Source organism: Peromyscus eremicus, unplaced genomic scaffold, assembly GCF_949786415.1.
Source record: "Peromyscus eremicus unplaced genomic scaffold, PerEre_H2_v1 PerEre#2#unplaced_1737, whole genome shotgun sequence".
NCBI classification, from domain to species: domain Eukaryota; kingdom Metazoa; phylum Chordata; class Mammalia; order Rodentia; family Cricetidae; genus Peromyscus; species Peromyscus eremicus.
The window spans coordinates 62,382-82,336 of record NW_026735972.1 but is presented as its reverse complement, the minus strand read 5'-3'; the positions used below and the strand labels follow the sequence as shown (position 1 = coordinate 82,336).

The window sequence follows — 19,955 nt, the reverse complement described above, 5'->3', positions numbered from 1 at the left end:
GCTGAAGTCAAACCCGGGGCCCTGGTACATGCTAGGCCAGTACTCCACCTCTGAGCTTTATTCTTAGACATGCTGTGCTGCATTATAGGCCTGTGCCTGGTTTCTCCCAGAAAAGGGCGTGTCCTGCTTGATTACTTGTGGGGTACTGGTGAGATTGAAAACTTGCAGGTTGCATTGGCCACTTACATGTTTTACTCCCTTAAATTTGGGTTTCTTTTGGGGGCTTGGAGAATTTGGGACAGGATCTCAATATGTATCTAGCTGTCGTAGAACTCATTATGTAGACCAGCCTGGCCTCCCAAGAGCTAAGATTCAAGGTGAGTGCCACCATTCCTAGTCCTACTCAGGTTTCCTTTGGAGAGCTTTCCGAGTTTCTTTTTAAAAATTCTTACTTGGGAGGCTGGAGAGACGGCTCAGTGGTTAAGAGAACTCACTGACTGCTCTTCCAGAGGATGCAGGCTCAATTCCCTGCCTCCACATGGCAGCTCACAACTGTAACTCCAGTTCAGGGGACTGACACCCTCACAGACATACATGCAGGCAAAATACTACTACACATAAAAGTAATTTTTAAAAATCCTTACCTGCCAGTGTATATGCACATGCATATGTGGGGTAGGAAGACAACTTTTGGGAATTGGTTCTTGTACAGGACTTCCAGGAATGATCTCCTGTCCAGAGGCTGTCAAGGCAGGCACGTTCACCCCTGAGCCATCATGGCTACCCTGGAGTGCTTTCTTTTTAATGGCTTGGTTAGGACTTTAATTTGCCTTTTGCCTTATATTTATGGCATTTTTAGTGTTGGTCATAGAAAGCCCTTTTTCAGGTACCCATGAATTACATAGGGCTTTGTTGTACTGTAGGTGGGCATAGCAATGCACACCTATCATCCCAGTACTCAGGAGGAGGATTACTACAGATTTGATGCTAGCCTAGGCTGCACAGTAGGGCTGCTGTGTTCCGACTAGAAGGTGACCTGTGTGATGCAGCAAACCAATAAATTACCAGATGGCCAGCCGTGACTCTTCCTCCAAGCCTCTGGTAAGTGTAGAGCCTGGAAATCCAATGTTTGGGGGCAAGCATCTTGCCATCTCAGAAAAGGAAGGTGTCCACAGAGACTCCCCTTGCTGATGTAGCCCAACCCAGCCTACCAGATTTATCTGGTGTATTGAGTTTTTGTTTTGTGTTGTTAGGATTTTGTTTGTGTTGGGGGTTTTGTTTGTTTGGTTGGTTTGGTTTGGTTTGGTTTTCTGAGACAGGGTTTCTCTGTGTATACCTGACTGTCCTAGTACTCACTCTGTAGACCAGGCTGGCTTTGAACTCAGATCCTCCTACCTCTGCCTCCCAAGTGCTAGGAGTAAAGAGTGTGCCACCACCACCACCCGACTTTGTGTTTTTTTTTTTTAACTTCTGAGTCCTTGCAAGTGTTCAGCTTGAGGAAAATGCTGAGGTTAGTGCCTGGACTCGTGAGCTCAGAAATAAGACCTCTGACACCGGAGAAGCTTGGGGACTGCACTCCTGAGGCCTGCTGAAGAGAGTGGTTGCTTTGCAGCCACTGAGATTTTCCAAAAGCTGGAGGTGGGTTTTTACATACAGCGTACAATCTCCTACAGAAACATTGAGATAATAAACCCAGAGGGTTGGTTTTGTTTTAGGATTTTTTGTCTGTTTATTGAGGCAGGGTCTTGCTGGCTGCCCAGAAACTCAATTATGTAGACCAGGCTGTTTCTGCCACCCACCCACGCCCACTTTGTAACAAGTTTTAAGATTCTATGCAAGGAAGTTTGCTTTGGAATCAGTTCTGTGTGGACACACATGACTGTTCCTTGTAAAGAGCAGAGGGCTTCTATCACACAGAGCCCCATGGATTCTCATCCTCAGTTCTCCCTTTGCTAATTGGGTCTAGTTTGCTATTTTTAGTGCAGTAAGCCTTGCTCCGAGTAGAGAACTTGGCTGTTCTCGGGAAGTGCAGCTGCTCTTCTGTGCTTCCGAGACAGATTTTTGTTGGGTAGAGAGGAGGCTTGGAAATGGACAAGGTAGGCCCTGCTCTCAGTGCTCCGAGGTTAGCAAAAGTGAGTGTTCAGGAGTGGAACCTGCCCTCTTCTACAAAACAGATGTGTGCTGCTCACCAAAGTATCGCAACTGTTCACTGCAGTAGCCCAGCCGCTCACTGCATAGCCCAGGCGCTCACTGCAGTAACCCAGCCACTCATTGCAGTAACCCAGCTGCTCACTGCAGTAGCCCAGCTGCTAACTGTAGTAACCCAGCTGCTCATTGCAGTAGCCCAGCTGCTCACTGCATAGCCCAGCTTCTCACTGCAGTAGCCCAGCCGCTCACTGCAGTAACCCAGCCGCTCACTGCATAGCCCAGGCGCTCACTGCAGTAACCCAGCCACTCACTGCATAGCCCAGGCGCTCACTGCAGTAGCCCAGCTGCTAACTGTAGTAACCCAGCTGCTCATTGCAGTAGCCTAGCTGCTCACTGCATAGCCCAGCTTCTCACTGCAGTAGCCCAGCCGCTCACTGCAGTAACCCAGCCGCTCACTGCATAGCCCAGCTTCTCACTGCAGTAGCCCAGCTGCTCACTGCATAGTCCAGCTTCTCACTGCAGTAGCCCAGCTGCTCACTGCATAGCCCAGCTTCTCACTGCAGTAGCCCAGCCGCTCACTGCAGTAACCCAGCTGCTCACTGCAGTAACCCAGCTGCTCACTGCAGTAGTGCAGATCCTAACCCTGGAAGGGGTAGAGATCAACGTGGCTCTTAGTTAGGCCTAGACAACAAGCAGGTTTTCAGAGTGTTCCATATCTCAGAAACAAGACTGTTAGAGGGTTCTGGAACGTAACCTGCGCTCCAGCAGAGTATTCTAGTCAACACCCATTTCAGCAGAAAATTGAGTAGCTGCAAAAAGTAACTTTTTTAAAAAATTTTTTCTTTATTTTTTGAGACAGAGTTTGGCCATCCTCAAACTCATTCTGTAGACTAGGCTGGCCTTGAACCTCTGCCTCCCTAGTGCAGGGATCAAAGGCATGCACCACCAGGCCTAGGAAGATGACTCTAAAGTGAGTTTGGATTACCAGGACACAAAAGCCTGGGCGTGGTGACAGGCAACTGTAATCCCAGCACTACAGGGGTAGAGACGAGGCTGCCATTCTAGCTGATCAGTAAACTGGTTCTGTGGGAAAGCCAGGCATGGTGGCATACTTTTAATCCCAGCACAGAAACAGAGACAGGTGACTCTCTGAGTTCAAAGCCAGACTGGTCTACATAGCAAGTTACGGGCTAGTCAGAGCTATGTAGTGAGACCCTGTATAAACAAACACCGAACCATGGCCCTATGGTGCACATATGTACACTGCATCCATTCACACATGTGCAGATAATACAAAAAGCCCTAATAATCCCCACCTCTCAACAATTCGTGGTTTTGCCTGTAGAGTAGGATGGGTGAGATGGTCACTGGGGACTGGGTTAGGAAGAGGCATGACTTTTGTCTGTGGCTGCCCAGCACTGTATTGTTGGGCGTTGGACCCTTCTGAGGCAGCGGGCTACCTGAGTAGCCTATGGAGGAGGACGGTCCCGGTGAGGAACTGAGAGTGCAAGGGAGCAGCCTGTGAAATTCCTGCTGGCAGCTTTGCTGTGATGCAGGACCCAGAGAATCCAAGTCAGTGTTGTGCCAAGCCCCTGGCTTCTGGGGTGAGTGTCACGTAGCAAGGGTAACTAGTAAGGGCTGTAGAGCACACTGAAGATCGCAAGTCCACATTTCATCCAGAGTGGCTAGTTTTTATTTTTTGGTAACCCTGTCCCTGTCCCCTACCCCCCCACCCCTCCACCCCCTGGCCCCAGGCTAGCCTTGAGATCTTCAGCCTCACCTCTACCACATCTGCTCTTTGTGGTTTAGGGGATTTTGTTAGATTTTTCAGGCAGGGTCTCAAGTAGTTTAGGCTGGCCTCAGACTTGCTATATAGTCGAGGATGACCTTGAACTCCTAATGGTTCTGCCTCTGCCAAATGCTGGGATTACAGGTGTGTGCCACCCTGCCTTGGTCGAGGCTTTTGCTGTTTTCTTGGCCAGTGTTATGGATCGGTTCCAGGGCCTTGTATATGCTCCGTGAGAGTTGCACCCCCCTCCTAACTCCTTCCTCCTGAGTCTATCTGCTCTGAGCTAATTGACAGGGCAAATCCAGCACCACAGCCATGTCTGTTCCCTGGCAGATCACCCATCAGGTATGTCAAATCCCAAGCTTATCACAGAAATGCTAGATAGTACTGGGAAAATTTATTTTCATGTAAAGGCAAATTTCTGAAGCTAGAAGCCAGTTCTGGCTGGGACACTGTGGGCACTGTGGGAAATGTGATTGCTGGTTCCAATGAGGAGTCAAATTCACCTTGAGAATGTCTTGGTCCTCTGTTTGGTCTCTATTCCTCGCCCGTCTCTGCCCAGCAGTATGGGAACAGGGGAAGCAAAGGAGCAATGCTCACCCCTCGCTTCCAGCCGCTTCTCTAGTGGCCGGAGTCGTAAGGCTCAGGCCCCTAGACATGGACTCAGCTGAACATCCAGCAGAGAGGCCACCAAAGAGTAAAGTGGCTTGCTGGTGGGAAATGCTAGCTAGGAAGAAAACGTGGGTCTCTGTGGGTAAGCACCCTCGTGGCACTCTGCCCCTGATGTCTTCATGTGGCTCACTGCACTTGTCTGCTGCAGACAGTTGTCTGTGGTGGCGGGAGACTGAAGGGTTCTACCCTGTGCTGGGACTCTGCCTCAGGCCCGGAGGATCTGGGAACAGGACGTTGGATGGAAAGGTTTCATCTCTGAGGGAATCCAAGTCCTGATTTTCCTTGCCAGGGAAATTATGGCCTGGAAAAGACAAAAGACCACTAGATTATAAAATGACACTTTAAAAGCCAATTAAAAACCAACAGGGCCCAGCAAGATGTCTTATTGAGTGAAGGTGCTTGTGGTCAAGCCTGACGACTCAAGTTTAATACCTGGGACCCAGAGTGGGGAGGAGAGAACCAGCCAGCTTCCTAAGTTGTTCTCTGACCCCCACAAATGTACACACACACACGTAGATGTAAATTTATGTGTGTGTGTGTGGTCACACTTCACCTCTGCCCAGACAGGAATTCCTGATTCTAGTGCAGCAAAAGATGAATTTGCCAGTACCACAGTGAACATGAGGATGTGGGTGGAAAGAGTGTAGTCCCTTTGATTCAGTGATTCCACTCAGAAAAGCAGAATGTTACAGCAGCTCCCCGAGTGTCTACAGGCAGCAGGGTCAGTTTAGGAAATGGCATTCTAGCCACTGGTGTGGGTCTCACGGTGGGCACTGGAGAACCATGAGAAGAGTAGACGCTCGGCTGTGCTCTTCACGTGTGATCCCTGTTCCCGGAACCTGTGTGGAAATGCTTCTGAGGGTCCCTCCTGCTATGGCAGAGTTGCCTTTGAACAAGCTCCCCGGTGACCAAAAACACAGGTGCTGAACTGCACTAAATGCAGCAAGGGCTCTGCTGATCATCACTACCACCACCACCACCACCATCATCATCACCACCATCCTCACTTCCACCATCATCATCACCATCACCACCACCATCATCCTCACTTCTACCATCATCACCACCACCATCATCACCACCACCATCACCACCATCATCATCACCATCACCACCACCATCATCACCATCCTCACTTCCACCATCATCGTCACCACCAGAGCCGAGGGTTGGAAGACACTTCCCCAAAGAAGAATAGAATAATTCCTGTGCACACAGACCACCTGACGCTCAACGCACGGCATCTACTGGAGATGACACTTGGGAAGAAGAGGTGGTTTCTTGTGGGGCGTTTACCCAACCACCCCCACAGTTCCCCAGAGTTTTCTTGAGTGCGAGCAGCAGGAAATATTAGATAGAAGGATTTATAAAGGATAGCCTCGAGAGGGCCTGGAACCTATTCCAACGGGCCCCGACTGTCTCTGCCCCAGGGTTTTTATAGAGACGCCAAGGGGTGGAGCAAAAGACCTCCTCCCCCAGCACAGCCAAGTGCAGACCATCTCAGACACCTGCACTCAGGCCCGTGGTCTAATCATCCTCTATGAGGACCTGCTGGGTAAAGCCACGAGGAACCCGAGAACGGGCTCCCACAGTTTCTGGTTTTTTTTTTTCTCTTAATTTCTAAGTCATTTTGGAAGATAAAAGGCAGTAAAGAAATGATACAAGGATGGGTGTGGTGGCTACACCTTTAACCCTTTAACAGAAGCAGGTGGGTATCTGTAAGTCTGAGGCCAGCCTCATCTACATAGTGAGTTCTGGGCCAGGCCAGCCAGTGCTACATAGAGAATCCTGTCTCCAAATCAAAAAAAGAAAAGGAAATCAATACACCATGCCTCCTTTGGAAATCATCATTTCTTTTTTTTTTTTCCAGCTATACAGGAACAGAAAGATAAATGTAATATTTAGCATGCCAAATAATTCTATTATTTCTATTAGATCAGCTTTATTGAACATTGCTTTTTATCCTCTGTGGCTTATTTTCTGCTGTACAAGGTTTTCTTTTTCTTTTCTTTTTTTAAGTTTTTTTTGAGACAGGGTTTCTCTGTGTAGTTTTGGTGCCTGTCCTGGATCTCACTCTGTAGACCAGGCTGGCCTCGAACTCACAGAGATCCACCTGCCTCTGCCTCCCGAGTGCTGGGATTAAAGGTGTGCGCCGCTGCCACCGCCCAGCCTGTATTAGGTTTTCTAGCATGTTTCTTACAAATCACTTAGAAATTCTTTCTGAGAATAAGAGCCCAAATTATGAGGTGGCTTCCAGGAATGCTCTGTTCCACTCGCCAGGCCCCACTGGTTTGTGAGAGTAACTCCTGGCCGGTTTACATCGCAAGCCCTGGGTTTGCTCTCCCCCGGAGGTCGTGGAGTAAAGAAATGATACGCCTCTGAGCCTGCCCACCTCCACCCAGCCTGTGTCAGCACACACACACACACACACACACACACACACACACACACACACACACACACGCAGACTCACCTGCCAAAAGCGTCTCTCAGCACCCGTCAGTTGCTTCAGACCTCCTCTGGAAAAAGAGAACAGAATGTTCATGAGGAGCCTAGCTGCAGGTAAGTCCCTGCATGCTGCAAGCTCATCAGATTCTTTTTTCTGTCTTTTCTTTTTTGTTTGTTTTGTTTTTCAAGAAAGGGTTTCTCTGTGTAACTCACTCTCTAGACCAGGCTGGCCTTGAACTCAAGGACCCGCCTGCCTCTGCCTCTTGAGTGCGGGGACAAAGGCGTGCACCACCACCACAGCCTGCTCAGATTCCTCTTTCTAAAGAGCCTCTTGTTGACTTTTAAGACGAGGGCTGCATTTCCACTGGTAATTCTCAATTAGGAGAAAGCCCCCCTCCCCAGACTGTACTGTCCATTTACGCTGCACAGGCCACTGTAGCCACGGGCGGGCCTGAAGCAGCACTGGATATGGAACTCACTGTGTAAGAGGGGAGAGGAAAAGCAGAGACACTGGAGAGGCAGGGCAGAGGACTATGTCCACAGCAATCCTTGTGCTTTCCACATGCTGTCCAACCCTCGGCACAACCTCACTTTTATTAATGTAAAATATGACATTAACTCATTTAAAGCATAGAACTTGATGGCTTTTAGGCTTGGATGAAGAGTTTGAAATTCAGTGCCTGAAAAGATGGCTCAGTGGCTAAGAGCACTTGCTGCTCTTAGAGGACCCAGGTTCCCAGCACCCACATGGCAGCTCACAACTATCTGTAACTCCAGTCCCAGATGATCCGATACCCTCTTTTGGCCTCCATGTACTGCACACATATGATGAACAGACATAAACGAAGCAGAACACCCATACACATAATATAAAAATAAAGAGAAAATAAGTTGGGCGGTGGGGGTGCACGCCTTTAGTCCCAGCACTCAGGAGGCAGAGGCAGGTGGATCTCTGAGTTCAAGGCCAGCCTGGTCTACAGAGTGAGTTCCAGGACATCCAGGGCTATTACATAGAGAAACCCTGTCTTAATAAACAAAAAGGGAGTTAAAAAAGAAATAGAAAAATAAATTGATGTTCAAAAAAACTAAGCAGCTAGAGGACAGTGGAGTCAAACACTGAACTCCTGTTCTGACGTCCAGGCCCACACTTCCTCTTCTGGGCCCAGGAAGCCCATGGCTGCTCAAACCACCACTGTGGCTCTCTGGCTCTCTCGGGTTTTCAGGTTTTCATTCTACCCAGGAAGGGAAGGGGCAGTGCTGAGCCGGGCTGCGCATCTTTACTGGGAAGTGTAGGGCTGTCTGCCCCTCCTGGCCCTGCTCTGTGCTCTGACTAGAGGGTGTTAACCAGGTGTACCCACTCAGCTATAACAGAAACTAGGCAGGCCCGGGGTGATAGTGAGGGGAATGAAGTGTGGGGAAAGAAAAATCCGGGAAGACTGAAGACAGATGCCGCGGGATTGTGAGGAGAAGGCAGCGACTGCCATTGTAATAGTAAAGGCCATCTGCATAAGACATTCTTCAGAGAGAGTGAGTGACTGCTTCTCTTTGACTGAATACATCTTCCGGAAAAGAAAGAATGCAAACAGTCAAGAACACTCACTCTGCATATATGAAGACAGATTTAAGGACAGAGAACTACACACAGTGCTCCAACTGCCACTCCACCTTCCTGGAAAAGCCGAACTCTGGAGAAGATGCTGTCGGAGCAGAGTGCTGCTGGAACCCCTACATTGCCGTACATGTCCCGTCTGTGGTAATGACATTGGCCCTACAAGTGAACATCACCCCATCTCTGCCTGGGGAAGGCACTCTGTAAAGCCCAGCTTCAGTTCCTTCCCCTAAATGGGGTCCTTGGGGACTCATCGGCTACAGGAGCCCCATGAAGGAAAGAGATCTTGATTCACTCTGGCGATGTACAGTCCCCATTACCAGTCACAGAGGTGGATGGGCTCCAGGCTCAGCTAGAGAAGGCTGGCCTCCGGGCTTCCAGTCTCCCCTATGTGGGAGTATCCTTGGTCCTGGGCCCAGCAGGGGGCAGGAGGCTGCCTACTGCCCCTTGTCCAGGTCCAAGGGCTGATGTGATAGCACTGCTCTCGGGAGGTTGGGGACATCCCTAAGGTGTCTCAGGCATAATGTCTCAGGCACCTGCTAGGAACAGCATTTGGGAATCCTTGGAGCTGTGAGACAGGTGCTGTGCTCTGGCTAGATTAATCCTGACCCTGGAAAGGCCCCCTCAAGATAATCGGAAGAAAGGGGCCAAATGGGGATGGGCATAGAATCCCAGGCAACAGGAGGCCAACAGGAAGCAGTCAGGGTAAGTTTCCCAGGGATCCATGTCCATGTTGTCCAATCTCCCCCCCCCCGCCCCCCGCCCCCCCCCCGCCCCTCGCCCCCCCCCCCCCGCCCATGTCAGACGTAGCTGGCTGGTGGAAAATTGAGTTGGACAGAGAGGAGAGAGGAGAAGCGGCCTGGGAGCCCACACGCCCCATCCCCATGTCAGGAGCTGTCCATTCAGCACCATCGTGTTTTCAAGACTACCCACACAGCCCACCCAACCTTTCCCAGCAGCTCATGTCTTCTACCCCCCTTCCCCTCCCCCTGTCAACGCCCCCATGACTTAACCCAGCTACAGGGCCTCCTAGAAGGACCCCAGGTAGCTCCCCTGCCGTATTAGGGCCGTTTCCTGTTCATGGGTCTTTTCTGAATGGCCTGCCGGCTTTCAGCCTTCCACTGACGGCCTTTCTCAGGGAGGACAGGCACAGGGTCTGGTCTGGTCTCCGCTGCTTTCTCAGAGTCACCGCCCCACCCACCTCTCCACCCACGGTCCCAAGAGGAAGACAGGTACCTTTCCCATCTGCCTTATAGTCATCCGGGAGGAGCTTGTCCTGTCGATAGCCCAACACAAAAGCCAAGAAGGAGAGGATGAGGGCGTCTCCAATGCTGAGGATGGCCAGCATGAATGCCCAGCGGATGGTGCAGTGGCCCAGTGTGTACTTGCCCGTCTGCTCACCACACATCCGCCGCACCTCACTGGAGTCCCACCCATCTGGGTAGACCAGGCATCCGATCATTAGGCCAGTGGCTAAGGAGACAAGAGGGCACCAGTGGTGTCAGGCTAGGCATGCCCCCAGCTGCCTCCCTCACACCTTCAACTGCTTTGTCACCTCCCTGGTCTCTGGGCTAGCCTTGGGAACCACACGGGGGTGGAGTAGCTTCTTCCATCCGTGTAAATTACAAGTGGAAAAGCCGAAGGTCATGAAGCTAAAGTCCCGGGAACCAGTAGTCGGGATAGATACAGAGCCAGGCTCCTCAGCCAGGGGTCTCTGCCCCACACTGGGTGGCTCTGCCCCGCACCGGGTGGCTCTCTCCTCCCGGTCTCACCCTGGGCTCAGCAAGGCACTGCCTACCCTGGCTCCAGAGCCCTCCTGCATCTTATCCCAAGATGCATCTCTTCTGAGAGATGCTCACTCATCCTCCATCTCCAAAGTGTAACGGTGAGGCAGGCAGTGGTTTTGATCTGCAGATGAGCCTTCCATTTTCATGGCACACCTTACAACTCAGGTCCTTCGACCAAATGAACACGGGTCAGCCCCATCCCTGGCTTCTCGCTTTCTTCAAGAGCCCTCCACGCTCTTTCCCTCTGCAATAATGGCAGCGAAGACAACCAAGAACAGTCAAAGCAGAGGCCCCTGGTGATGCCAGAGGGCACACAGCATGAGAGAGCCATGCTTCAGCTCGGCAGTTGGAAACTCTTGTTCCTCAGCACCGCCGCCTGTGGCCCCCACATTTGCCAAGTGCTTATAAAATGCTTCTCGTGCATTGTATCATCCTCATCGGGTCCCCAAGGGGTGGGGTGCCATCACCGGACCCTACAGATCACATGCACTGGGCTGAATGTTTTGAATCCCGCCCCCCAACCTGTATGTGGAAATTCTAGCTCTCAGAGTGATGGTTATCGGAAAGTGGGGCTTTGGGAAGTAATTAGCTCATGAGATGAAGCCCTCATACATGGGATTAGCACCCTTATAAAAGAGACCCTAGGGCTGGAGAGATGGCTCAGAGGTTAAGAGTACACTGGCTGCTCTTCCAGAGGTCCTGAGTTCAATTCCCAGCACCCACATGGTGGCTCACAACCATCTATAATGAAATATGGTTCCCTCTTCTAGCCTGCAAGTCTACATGTAGACAGAATACTGTATACATAATAAATAAAACTCTAAAAAATACTTTAAACAGAGAGAGAGAGACCCTAGAGAGACTTCCTGCCTTTCCTTTCCTTTGGGGGCAGAGCAAGAAGTCAGCACTTGGCAGCTGGAGGGTGACCCTCAGGAGAGCCACACTGTACCAGCCTGAGCTCAGTCATCCAGACTCCAGAGGTGCGAGAAATAAATGCCTATTGTTAAAGCCCCTTCACCTCTGGGAATTTGTTATAATAACCCAAATTCACTATGATGGGAAGTTACCAAGATTCAGGGAAGACAACTGAACCCATGCTCAGCCCACACCCCAAGCTCCATCAGTATTTTAGGCTTCAATCCCCCACCTCTACAGGGGCATCTATTTTTTGTCTCTTTGTAATTACCCTCACCTTGCCCTCTGGCTTTGTGGGAAATTGTGAGGTAACAGATGCATGCCCCAGTTGCTGGCTATGGGGCACTCCCGCCTCCAACACAGAGTGGAACACAATCCTGCCTTTGTCCTCACCCCACATAAATGCTTCATGGGATGGCACTCAGCCACCTCTGCTATCAATATTTCAGTTCCGTGGCCTGGATAGTATCTGACTCAAACAGCCTGAGGATCCTCCACCCAGGCCTGCCTCCTGCTGCCTGCTCAGCCAATACACCTGTTGAAAGATGCTGGAATGGGGACAGACAGCACTGAGGAGGGATGGGGTGTCTCCAGCATCCTATAGCCCTGAGGGGGAAGACCAGCTGGCAAACACATCCACATTCTCTGGAGCGAGATTTTCATGTCCCCTTCCTGATATGGCCACCATGGACTGTTATCCCTACTTCCCAGCAAGGCTTGGAAATGGCTTGGGGCTAGGGAGAAACTCAGGCCAGCTGAGTGGCCTGCATGTCAGATTGGGAATTAAGTCTGCCTTCACTTGCTAAGTGTTCACCCACAAGTCTGAACCAGGACTTAGTAAAGGCAGGAACACTCACTGCTGGGTTGTATGAGGCTTCACTAGAAAATGAAGTAGTTTGTGAATCATGCTTTTAAAATATGGGTCTCAATAAAAATGGCCTTAGAAGCTGGGCAGTGGTGGCGCATGCCTTTAATCCCAGCACTTGGGAGGCAGAGGCAGGTGGATCTCTGTGAGTTCAAGGCCAGCTCAGTCTACATAGTTAGTCCCAGGACATCCAGGGATATACAAAGGAACCCTGTCTCAAAACAACAAAAATGGTTTTAGAATACACCCAATTTGGGGGAAATCCTTAATTCTCCCAGGGTCTGATTTGCCTGCTGGCCAGATATAGCCTTGGCCAACTCTAACCCTCTCTGTCAGCCTAATCCCTCATCTAAAGCTGGGGTCCCCTCCAGCTCTGCCTGCCTGAGATTCAGACCCCTGTTTTCGACACCCTCTGACCCCACCAAGTTAATACTACTTTAACTAAAGATGTCTTTGACTCCAGTCTCCCGTCCCCACCACTGTTGATGGGCATCTGTGGGTGGTTAGGGACTAAGAGACCAAAGGCTGCTGAAGGGCATAGTTCACCTCTTCCTGAGCTCTGGGGGAGACCAAGATCAGCTGGCTCAAAGACCAAGAGGAGCACCTGAACCTGGAGCAGGAAAGGAGATGCCTTGCCTCGGGACCCCACAAGCAGCTGCCAAGCTGACACGGAGTTAAAGGACCCCGGGCAGTCTGTGCACCACCACTTCAGGAAACAGTGACTCAGTATAGAGTTCACATCCAGGGACGAAGACTCTTCTCCACAATAAAAGAGGGGAGGGGGCTTGGAAGGAAGTTGCTAAGAGAGAGGTCATAGCCAGAGGAACAGCAACAGTCTCAAAAGCCTGGGATCTTCCATAGGAACAGCTGGAGGCAGGAAAAGGCACGGAGTGAGGGTAGAGATCTGGGAAGCGCCATCATCATGGTCCAGGGGTTGTGTGAAAGGCCACATGGCAACAGCCTTCCTCCCCTCTCTGGGAGCAGCACACCTGTTGTGTGGTGGTCTGGGTGTTGGTACACCTGATTGCTTCTACCAGGAGCTATGTGCCCCTCACCAAGGCACTTCTTTCTGGCTCAGTAGCTTTATAGCATGAGTGGACCAAACAGTGTCTCAGCATGCCCCCTCACCAGTTTTTTTGTTTGTTTTTTGTTTTGTTTTGTTTTGTTTGTTTTTACTTGTGTGTGTACGTGTATGTGACACTCATGGGCACATGCCACAGCATGCATATGGAGGTCACAGGACAACTCAAAGGAGTCTGTTCCTTACATTATGTGAATCCTGCAGGTTGAACTCAGGGTGTCGGACATGGTGGCAAGCCCCTTTACCAGCTGAACCATCTTATAGTCCCTGCCTCATCCTTTCTAAGACTCACAGGTTTTCCTCCTTCAGACAGTGTCACAATGTAGCCCAGGCTGGGCTAGAACTTACAGCAATCCTCTTGTCTCTGTCTCCCAGGTGCTGGGATCATAGGTGTGAGCATGCCCAGCTCTCCTCAGAATCTTCTGTGGAACACTGAGTAGAAGAAGGCCCAGAGCCTCCACAGGAATGGGAAGCCACAGCTGTGCCCTGGGCCTGTCCCAGCCGCCTGCCCTCCCACCAACCCTGCTCACCTGCAGCCAGCTGCATCCAAGCACAGATCTTGTAGACCGTGGCCGTGTTACAAACGAAGAACAGGCTGAAGCAGATGATGGAGCCAATGATGAGGAACATGGCCAAGGCCACGAAGAACATGGCGGTCTTGAAGGCTCTGGAGGGGATGGAGGAGAAGTCCAGAGGGCCACCCTTGCAGATCAGTTCCGAGGAGAGCACATTGCCCACGCAGTAGGAGAACAGGCCAAAGTAGCCGGCCTGCGGCGTGCTCACACTGTCGCCTATCCAGTAGGGCTGGATGAAGAGGGCCATGACCAGCACTGAGAAGCAGATGGTGAGCGTGCCCCACATCACTCCCACGGCGCGTGAGTTGCGCACATAGTTGGTGTGGTAGATCTTGGCCGCCTCCTGGGCTGGCAGCAACTTCACCATGGCGAAGGCCGCAGGACTGGGACAGGGGCACTGGCTGGTTGAGGTTCTGCGGCTCTAGGGAGAAGGACTGGGCCCTGGGTCACTCCTCAGCCTGGTGTGAGAAGCAGCCTGAGGTCAGGGCTCAGCGTGGGCATGCCCGCGGGGTATCCAGGAGCGCAGCAAGCCAAGGTCAGCCCTGTCTTCGCAGAAGACGCCCAGATCGGGAGGGTCTCAGGTCTGCCGCCTCCTCTAGATCGGTCAGGGTCTGGGCCTGCGCCGCCGCCCTGCCCGCCCCTCCCGCCGCCCCTCGCAGGCCCCGCCCGGCCGGCTCTGCTGAGCGCGCGTTTCAGCACCACGGCCAGCGCCAGCGCTCGGGGGCGGGGCCTGAGAGGGCGGGGCCGGCGACCACGGGGCTCCGGGAGGGGAAGCAGCCCGAGACCCAACCCTCTCTTCTTTCCAGAGGGTGGGGCCGCGGCTGTCACATTCCTCTGGCTGATCCCAGCTGCAAAAAACGCTTCCCGGCCCCTACACCCGGCCTCTACAGCCCTGGCCCCCTAGCTACCCTTCGGGGACCTCACTTCCCATCGGCAGCACCACCACCATCATCACCACCACCCTCTCTACCCCGAGGGCTGCAAGTTTCCACTGTGGTTTCCGGCTCGGTCTTCCAGCCAATGACTGCCAAGAGCCAGGTGGAGGCTAGATATATATGGTCCTGCCTTCAAGGACCGTGAGCCTCAGCTGGTGCGAAAACCCCGGCAACTATAAAGAATAGCAAAATCCATTCCCAAACCGCAATATAGCAAGGTGTCCAACACTCGGCCTTTCTCCTCGAGTTTCTGGTTTTGCTGAAGATTTCTTTTAAAAAAAAAATTTTTTTTTTCCCTGTTGGATGTGGTAGCTCACACTTGTAATCCCAGCACTCAGGAGGTGGAGGCAGGAGGATCAGGAGTGCAAGGAGAGTCTACATAAGATCCTGTCTCAGAAAAACAAAGAAATAAACCATATATACCCAGCTTTAGTAGATAATTACATGGCTAATGTAAAGAACTAGGAAAATCCAGGAAAAATTACATAAAAGAATAATACGTTTATAACCCCAACATTATAACTCGGGAGCTAAGTAAAGTAGAGATGGACTTTGGGCTTAAGTGATGGCTTCATGGGTAAATGTTTGCCATACAAGATTAAGGACCTGAGTTCAAATCTCCAGAGCCCAGGTAAAACAAGATGGGAGGTGAAGCTGGGAGAATCTACAAGAACTTGCAAGCCAGCAAAACTGGTTTATGAAGAAGCATCCAAGAGGCCTTCCCCAAACAAGGGGAAAGATGAGCACTGACAGCTGCGTTTGACCTCTGACCTTCACATGTTGTCTGTGACATAGGCACACACACACAGGCACACATCATTCACTCATAAATCACAGACATATTTAAAAACTGGATTGTAAAGCTGGGCTTTAATGGCATGGTGGACTCCAAAGAGGTAGTGGAGTACACCTTTAATCTCTGTGCTTGGGAGGCAGAGGCAGGTGGATCACTATTAGTTTGAGGCTAACCTGGTCTACACAGTGAGTTCTAGGACAGCAAAGGCTACATAGTGAGACCCTGTCTCAAAAATATCCAACCAGGGGCTGGAGAGATGGCTCAGTGGTTAAGGGCACTGACTACTCTCCCAGCGGACCTGGGTTCATGTCCAAGTACCCACATGGCAGCTCACAACTGTCTGTAACTCCAAGATCTGACACCCTCATACAGTCTATATACATGCAGCAAAACACCAATGCAAATAAAATTTAAAAAAAAATATATAAAATATCCAACCAACCAAACAAGGACAGCAAAACTGGACTTGAAGTGGGCATGGCTACTCACACCTGTAATCCAGCACATGTGTGGCTTCAGACAAGAGGAGGATCACCCCGTGTTCAAGGCCAGCCTAGGTTACCATGAGACCTCGTTAAAATTAAGGAGTTTTGACTTAGACAGACAGAGGTTGGAGCCTGCACTTATTAAATAGACATCCACAGACAGACATCCTGACAACCTCTCGCTCTGTGGACACAGACAGCTGGGGACTCCTCTTGCTCTAGAGAGTTGGCAACAAGAACAAGTTTGTTGAGGGGGTATGGTGGCCCCGCCTGGATAGCACTCAGGGCTTCCCCAAAAGGTAGACTTCACAAGGGATGGGATTTCACATGCTCTTAACTACTCACCCACTAACCCAGAACCTGTGCATGGTGTCTCATGGGGGTGGGAGTGTTTCATAAACAGAAATATCTAGTTAAGAGATTTTTAAAATATATTTTAAAAATATACAACCTGAGAATTTCATATATACATACCATGTTTTTTAAAGTTTTTCTTTTTTTAAAAGATTTATTTATTTATTTATTTATTTATTTATTTATTTATTATGTATACAATGCTGTGTCTGCATGGCCAGAAGAGGGCATCAGATCTCATCACAGATGGTTGTGAACCACCATGTGGTTGCTGGGAATTGAACTCAGAACCTCTGGAAGAACAGCCAGTGCTCTTAACCTCTGAGCCATCCCTCCAGCCCATTTTTTTAAAGTTTTTCTTATTTTTGTTTAAAGTGTTTGGTTGTTTTGCCTGCATGTAAGTCTGTGCACTCCAGAACTAGAGTTACAGATGGTTGCGAGCTGCCAGGTGGGTGCTGGGAATTGAACCTAGATGTTCTGGAAGAACAGCCCATGGTCTTACACACTGAGCCATCTCTCCAGCCCCCCAAATATTTAAAAACTGGTAATAAGGGCTGGAGAGATGGCTCAGAGGTTAAGAGCACCATCTGCTCTTCCAGCAGAGGTCCTGAGTTCAATTCCCAGCAACCAAGGGATGGTTCACAACCACCTATAATGAGATCTGGTGCCCTCTTCTGGCATGCAGGCATACATGCAGGCAGAACGCTGTACACATAATAAATAAATAAATCTTAACAAATAAACAAACAAAAAAAACTGATGATAATAAATCCAGCAAAAGATGGGAAGCATCCAGAATTGACACGCTGCTGTTGGCACAGTGTACCAGTTCAGCCGCTTAGGAAAACTGCGCTTAGGAAAACTGAGCCTCTTAGAGACTGAACTGGGCATCTGTCATGTGACCCAGATATCTGACACCTAGGTATTTGGCCCAGAGAAATGAACACTTGCGTTTACACACAAACTTTTCCATGTTGTCCTAGTTGGGATTATTTTGCCGGGCTAAAACACCACGGCCAAAAGCAAGCTGGGGAGGGAAGGATTTGTTTGGCTTACACTTCCTCATCCCTGTTAATCTCTGAAGGAAGTCAGGAGAGGAACTCACACAGGGCAGGAACCTGGAGGCAGGAGCTGATGCAGAGGACATGCAGGGGTGCTGCTTACTGGCTTGCTCCTTGTCGTTTCCTCAGCCTGCTTTCTTATAGCACCCAGGACCACCAGCTCAGGGGTGGCCCCACCCACAATGGGTTGCACCTATGGGCTTGCTTACAGCCCAATATTATGGAGGCATTTTCCCAATAGAGACTCCCTTCTCTCTGATGACTATAGTGTGTGTCAAGTTGACATAAAACTAGCCAGTACATGTGTGCACACACTAATTTGTATAGCAATTGCCCCATACTATTTCATACTTTTAAGAAACAACCCAAAGGCCATATATCTGTACAGATCCGTTGTGCATCGGACCACCTCTGTGCAGTGGAGAGAGGCCATCTTGGGAGCTGAGTGTGGCAGTGTACACCTGTCATCCCAGTTCCTGGGAGACTGAGAAAAGACTGTGAGCTTGAGGCCAGCCTGGGCTGCAGAGTGAGAACCGTGCCTCAAACACCAGCAAGCTAGGGCTTGGGTTCAGTGGGAGAGCAGGTGCTTAGCGTATAAAGGCCCTGTGGCCAACCCTAAGCACACAACCCCACAAGCATTGAAAAGAGAGGGAGAGAGGGAGTAGACGCGGAGGGGCACCTGCCGCAACACGCTGGGACTCAGATGCATCTGCACTAAGTCACAGAAGCCTGATCACCAAAAGCAGTGCAGTATGGGAGTTCATCCATATGACCCTGAAGACTAAACTACAGAGAAAGAAAACAACCTTGTAGTCGTTACAGTGTGGTAGGGACAGGTGATGAAGGATACTGCAAGGAGGTCTTTGCAGGGTGAGGATATTTGTTAATCGCAAAGATGTGAGGAGAAAGACCACCGACCCAAATCACCAGGGCCAAATTAATTAAAGCAAGCATTTTAAGAGTCAGGCGGATCTCTGTGAGTTCGAGGCCAGCCGGGGCTACAGAGTGAGTTCCAGGAAAGGTGCAAAGCTACACAGAGAAACCCTGTCTTCAAAAACCAAACCAAAACAAAACACCAATGCACATAAAATAAAAATAAATAATTTTAAAAAAAGGTTACAGGTGGGGCATAGCCCAATCTTTGAGAATCAGATTTAATCATAAACAGGAATGAGCCTGTAAGATGGTTTTTAAGCCTAAGATGGAGGCAGGCTGGTTCATCATATTTTTTACTTTTTGATTCTGTAATTTCACACACCCATGTAGAATGTACTTTGATCACCGCCCTCACGTCGGCTCTTATCCCTTCCCCCTCCCACTGAACCTCTCCTGTTTCACATCTTTCTCCCTTCGGCCCACAACATTTAACTAAGGTTCTTGAATAAGCACGGCTGGGGGTGTGGTTATTTCCTTGGACAAGCCCAATTTACCTACCAGTGGTGACACTACCTAAGATGCCTTCCCCCAGCAACCAGTAACTGCCAATAGGTCTTCAGGGAGGGGTAGGGCCTTATGAGACCCTCACTGTCCTTGACAGAAGGTTGAGGGGCCTGGCGGTGCAGCAGGTCTTGCTCAGGTAGCCACTGTGGCAGCGAGTTCACGGTGCCGAAGCCACACAGGTCCCGAAGACGGCATCCTACAGCCCTTCTGGAAGTTCTTCTATTCCTGCTGCCCACCTCTTCTCATGAGCTTTGCAGGGGCTCATGTGGATGTCCCACTTCGGGCTAAGCAGTCAGCAGTCACGATTCTCACCACTTTTACTAGTCTCTGTTACTAGTTTACTAGTTAACCGGCGCCCACAGCAGAAGCTTCTCTGACCAAGGCTGAGACAGCACTTACCTGCGAGTGTGAACATAAACACTTAGTTTTTTGACATCATGTCCCCACAGTGAAACCAACACAGGAACCGGTGGGGTGGTGGTGCACTCCGTTAATCCCAGCACTCGGGAGGCAGAGGCAGACAGATCTGAGTTCTAGGCCAGCCTGGTCTACAGAGGGAGTTGAGGGCAGTCAGGGCTACGCAGAGAAAACCTGTCTCGAAAAACCAACCAACCAACCAACCAAACAAACAAACAAACAAAATTAAAAAAAAAAAAACAAAAAAAACAAAAAGGATCGCGGGCCAGCAAGACTGCTCAGCGGTACAGAAGGAGCCTGCCACCAAGCCTGGGACCTGAGTTCCATCTCGGGGACCCACGTGGTGGAAGCGGAGAACTAATTTCCAAAAGTCTCGCAATGGGGCATAGGGTGGTTCATGCATAGAATTCGGGAAATTCTAGGTCGGCCTCATTACTGCGGTGTCCAGAGTAGAAATTAGGGAGAAGGAACGCAAGCCTTCAGTACACCCGAGCGGGCAGGACCGACCACACAGGACCGACCACACAGGGCCAAGCTACCTGCGCCCAGCGGAGCATGAACGCATGGGAACCCACAGCCACCAGGGGGCGCTCCGCACTGGTCCGAGTTTTCTTGGCTGTGATGTGTATAATGTAACA

At 50.4% G+C, this 19,955-nt stretch overlaps 1 protein-coding gene across 1 annotated transcript; it reads right to left on the bottom strand.

Annotated features, from left to right (window-relative positions):
• Positions 1-2,581: 2,581 nt before the first annotated feature.
• Positions 2,582-14,196, bottom strand: Lhfpl5 (LHFPL tetraspan subfamily member 5). Its single transcript, XM_059253129.1, has 3 exons — positions 13,785-14,196; positions 9,808-10,079; positions 2,582-2,725 (listed from the first exon to the last, which is right to left on the bottom strand). Exons 1-3 carry the CDS (start codon positions 14,194-14,196, stop codon positions 2,582-2,584), a joined length of 828 nt encoding a protein of 275 aa, XP_059109112.1.
• Between the last annotated feature and the right edge of the window lie 5,759 nt (positions 14,197-19,955).

Coding starts and splice junctions, on each gene's coding strand:
- Lhfpl5 (XM_059253129.1), bottom strand. CDS start 14,196: ATGGTGAAGTTGCTGCCAGCCCAGGAGGCGGCCAAGATCTACCACACC. Junction 10,080..13,784: donor TTGGATGCAGCTGGCTGCAG/GTGAGCAGGGTT, acceptor TTGTCTCCTTAG/CCACTGGCCTAATGATCGGA. Junction 2,726..9,807: donor TTGGGACCGTGGGTGGAGAG/GTGGGTGGGGCG, acceptor TTCCAGGGTTAG/GATCTGCACTACTGCAGTGA.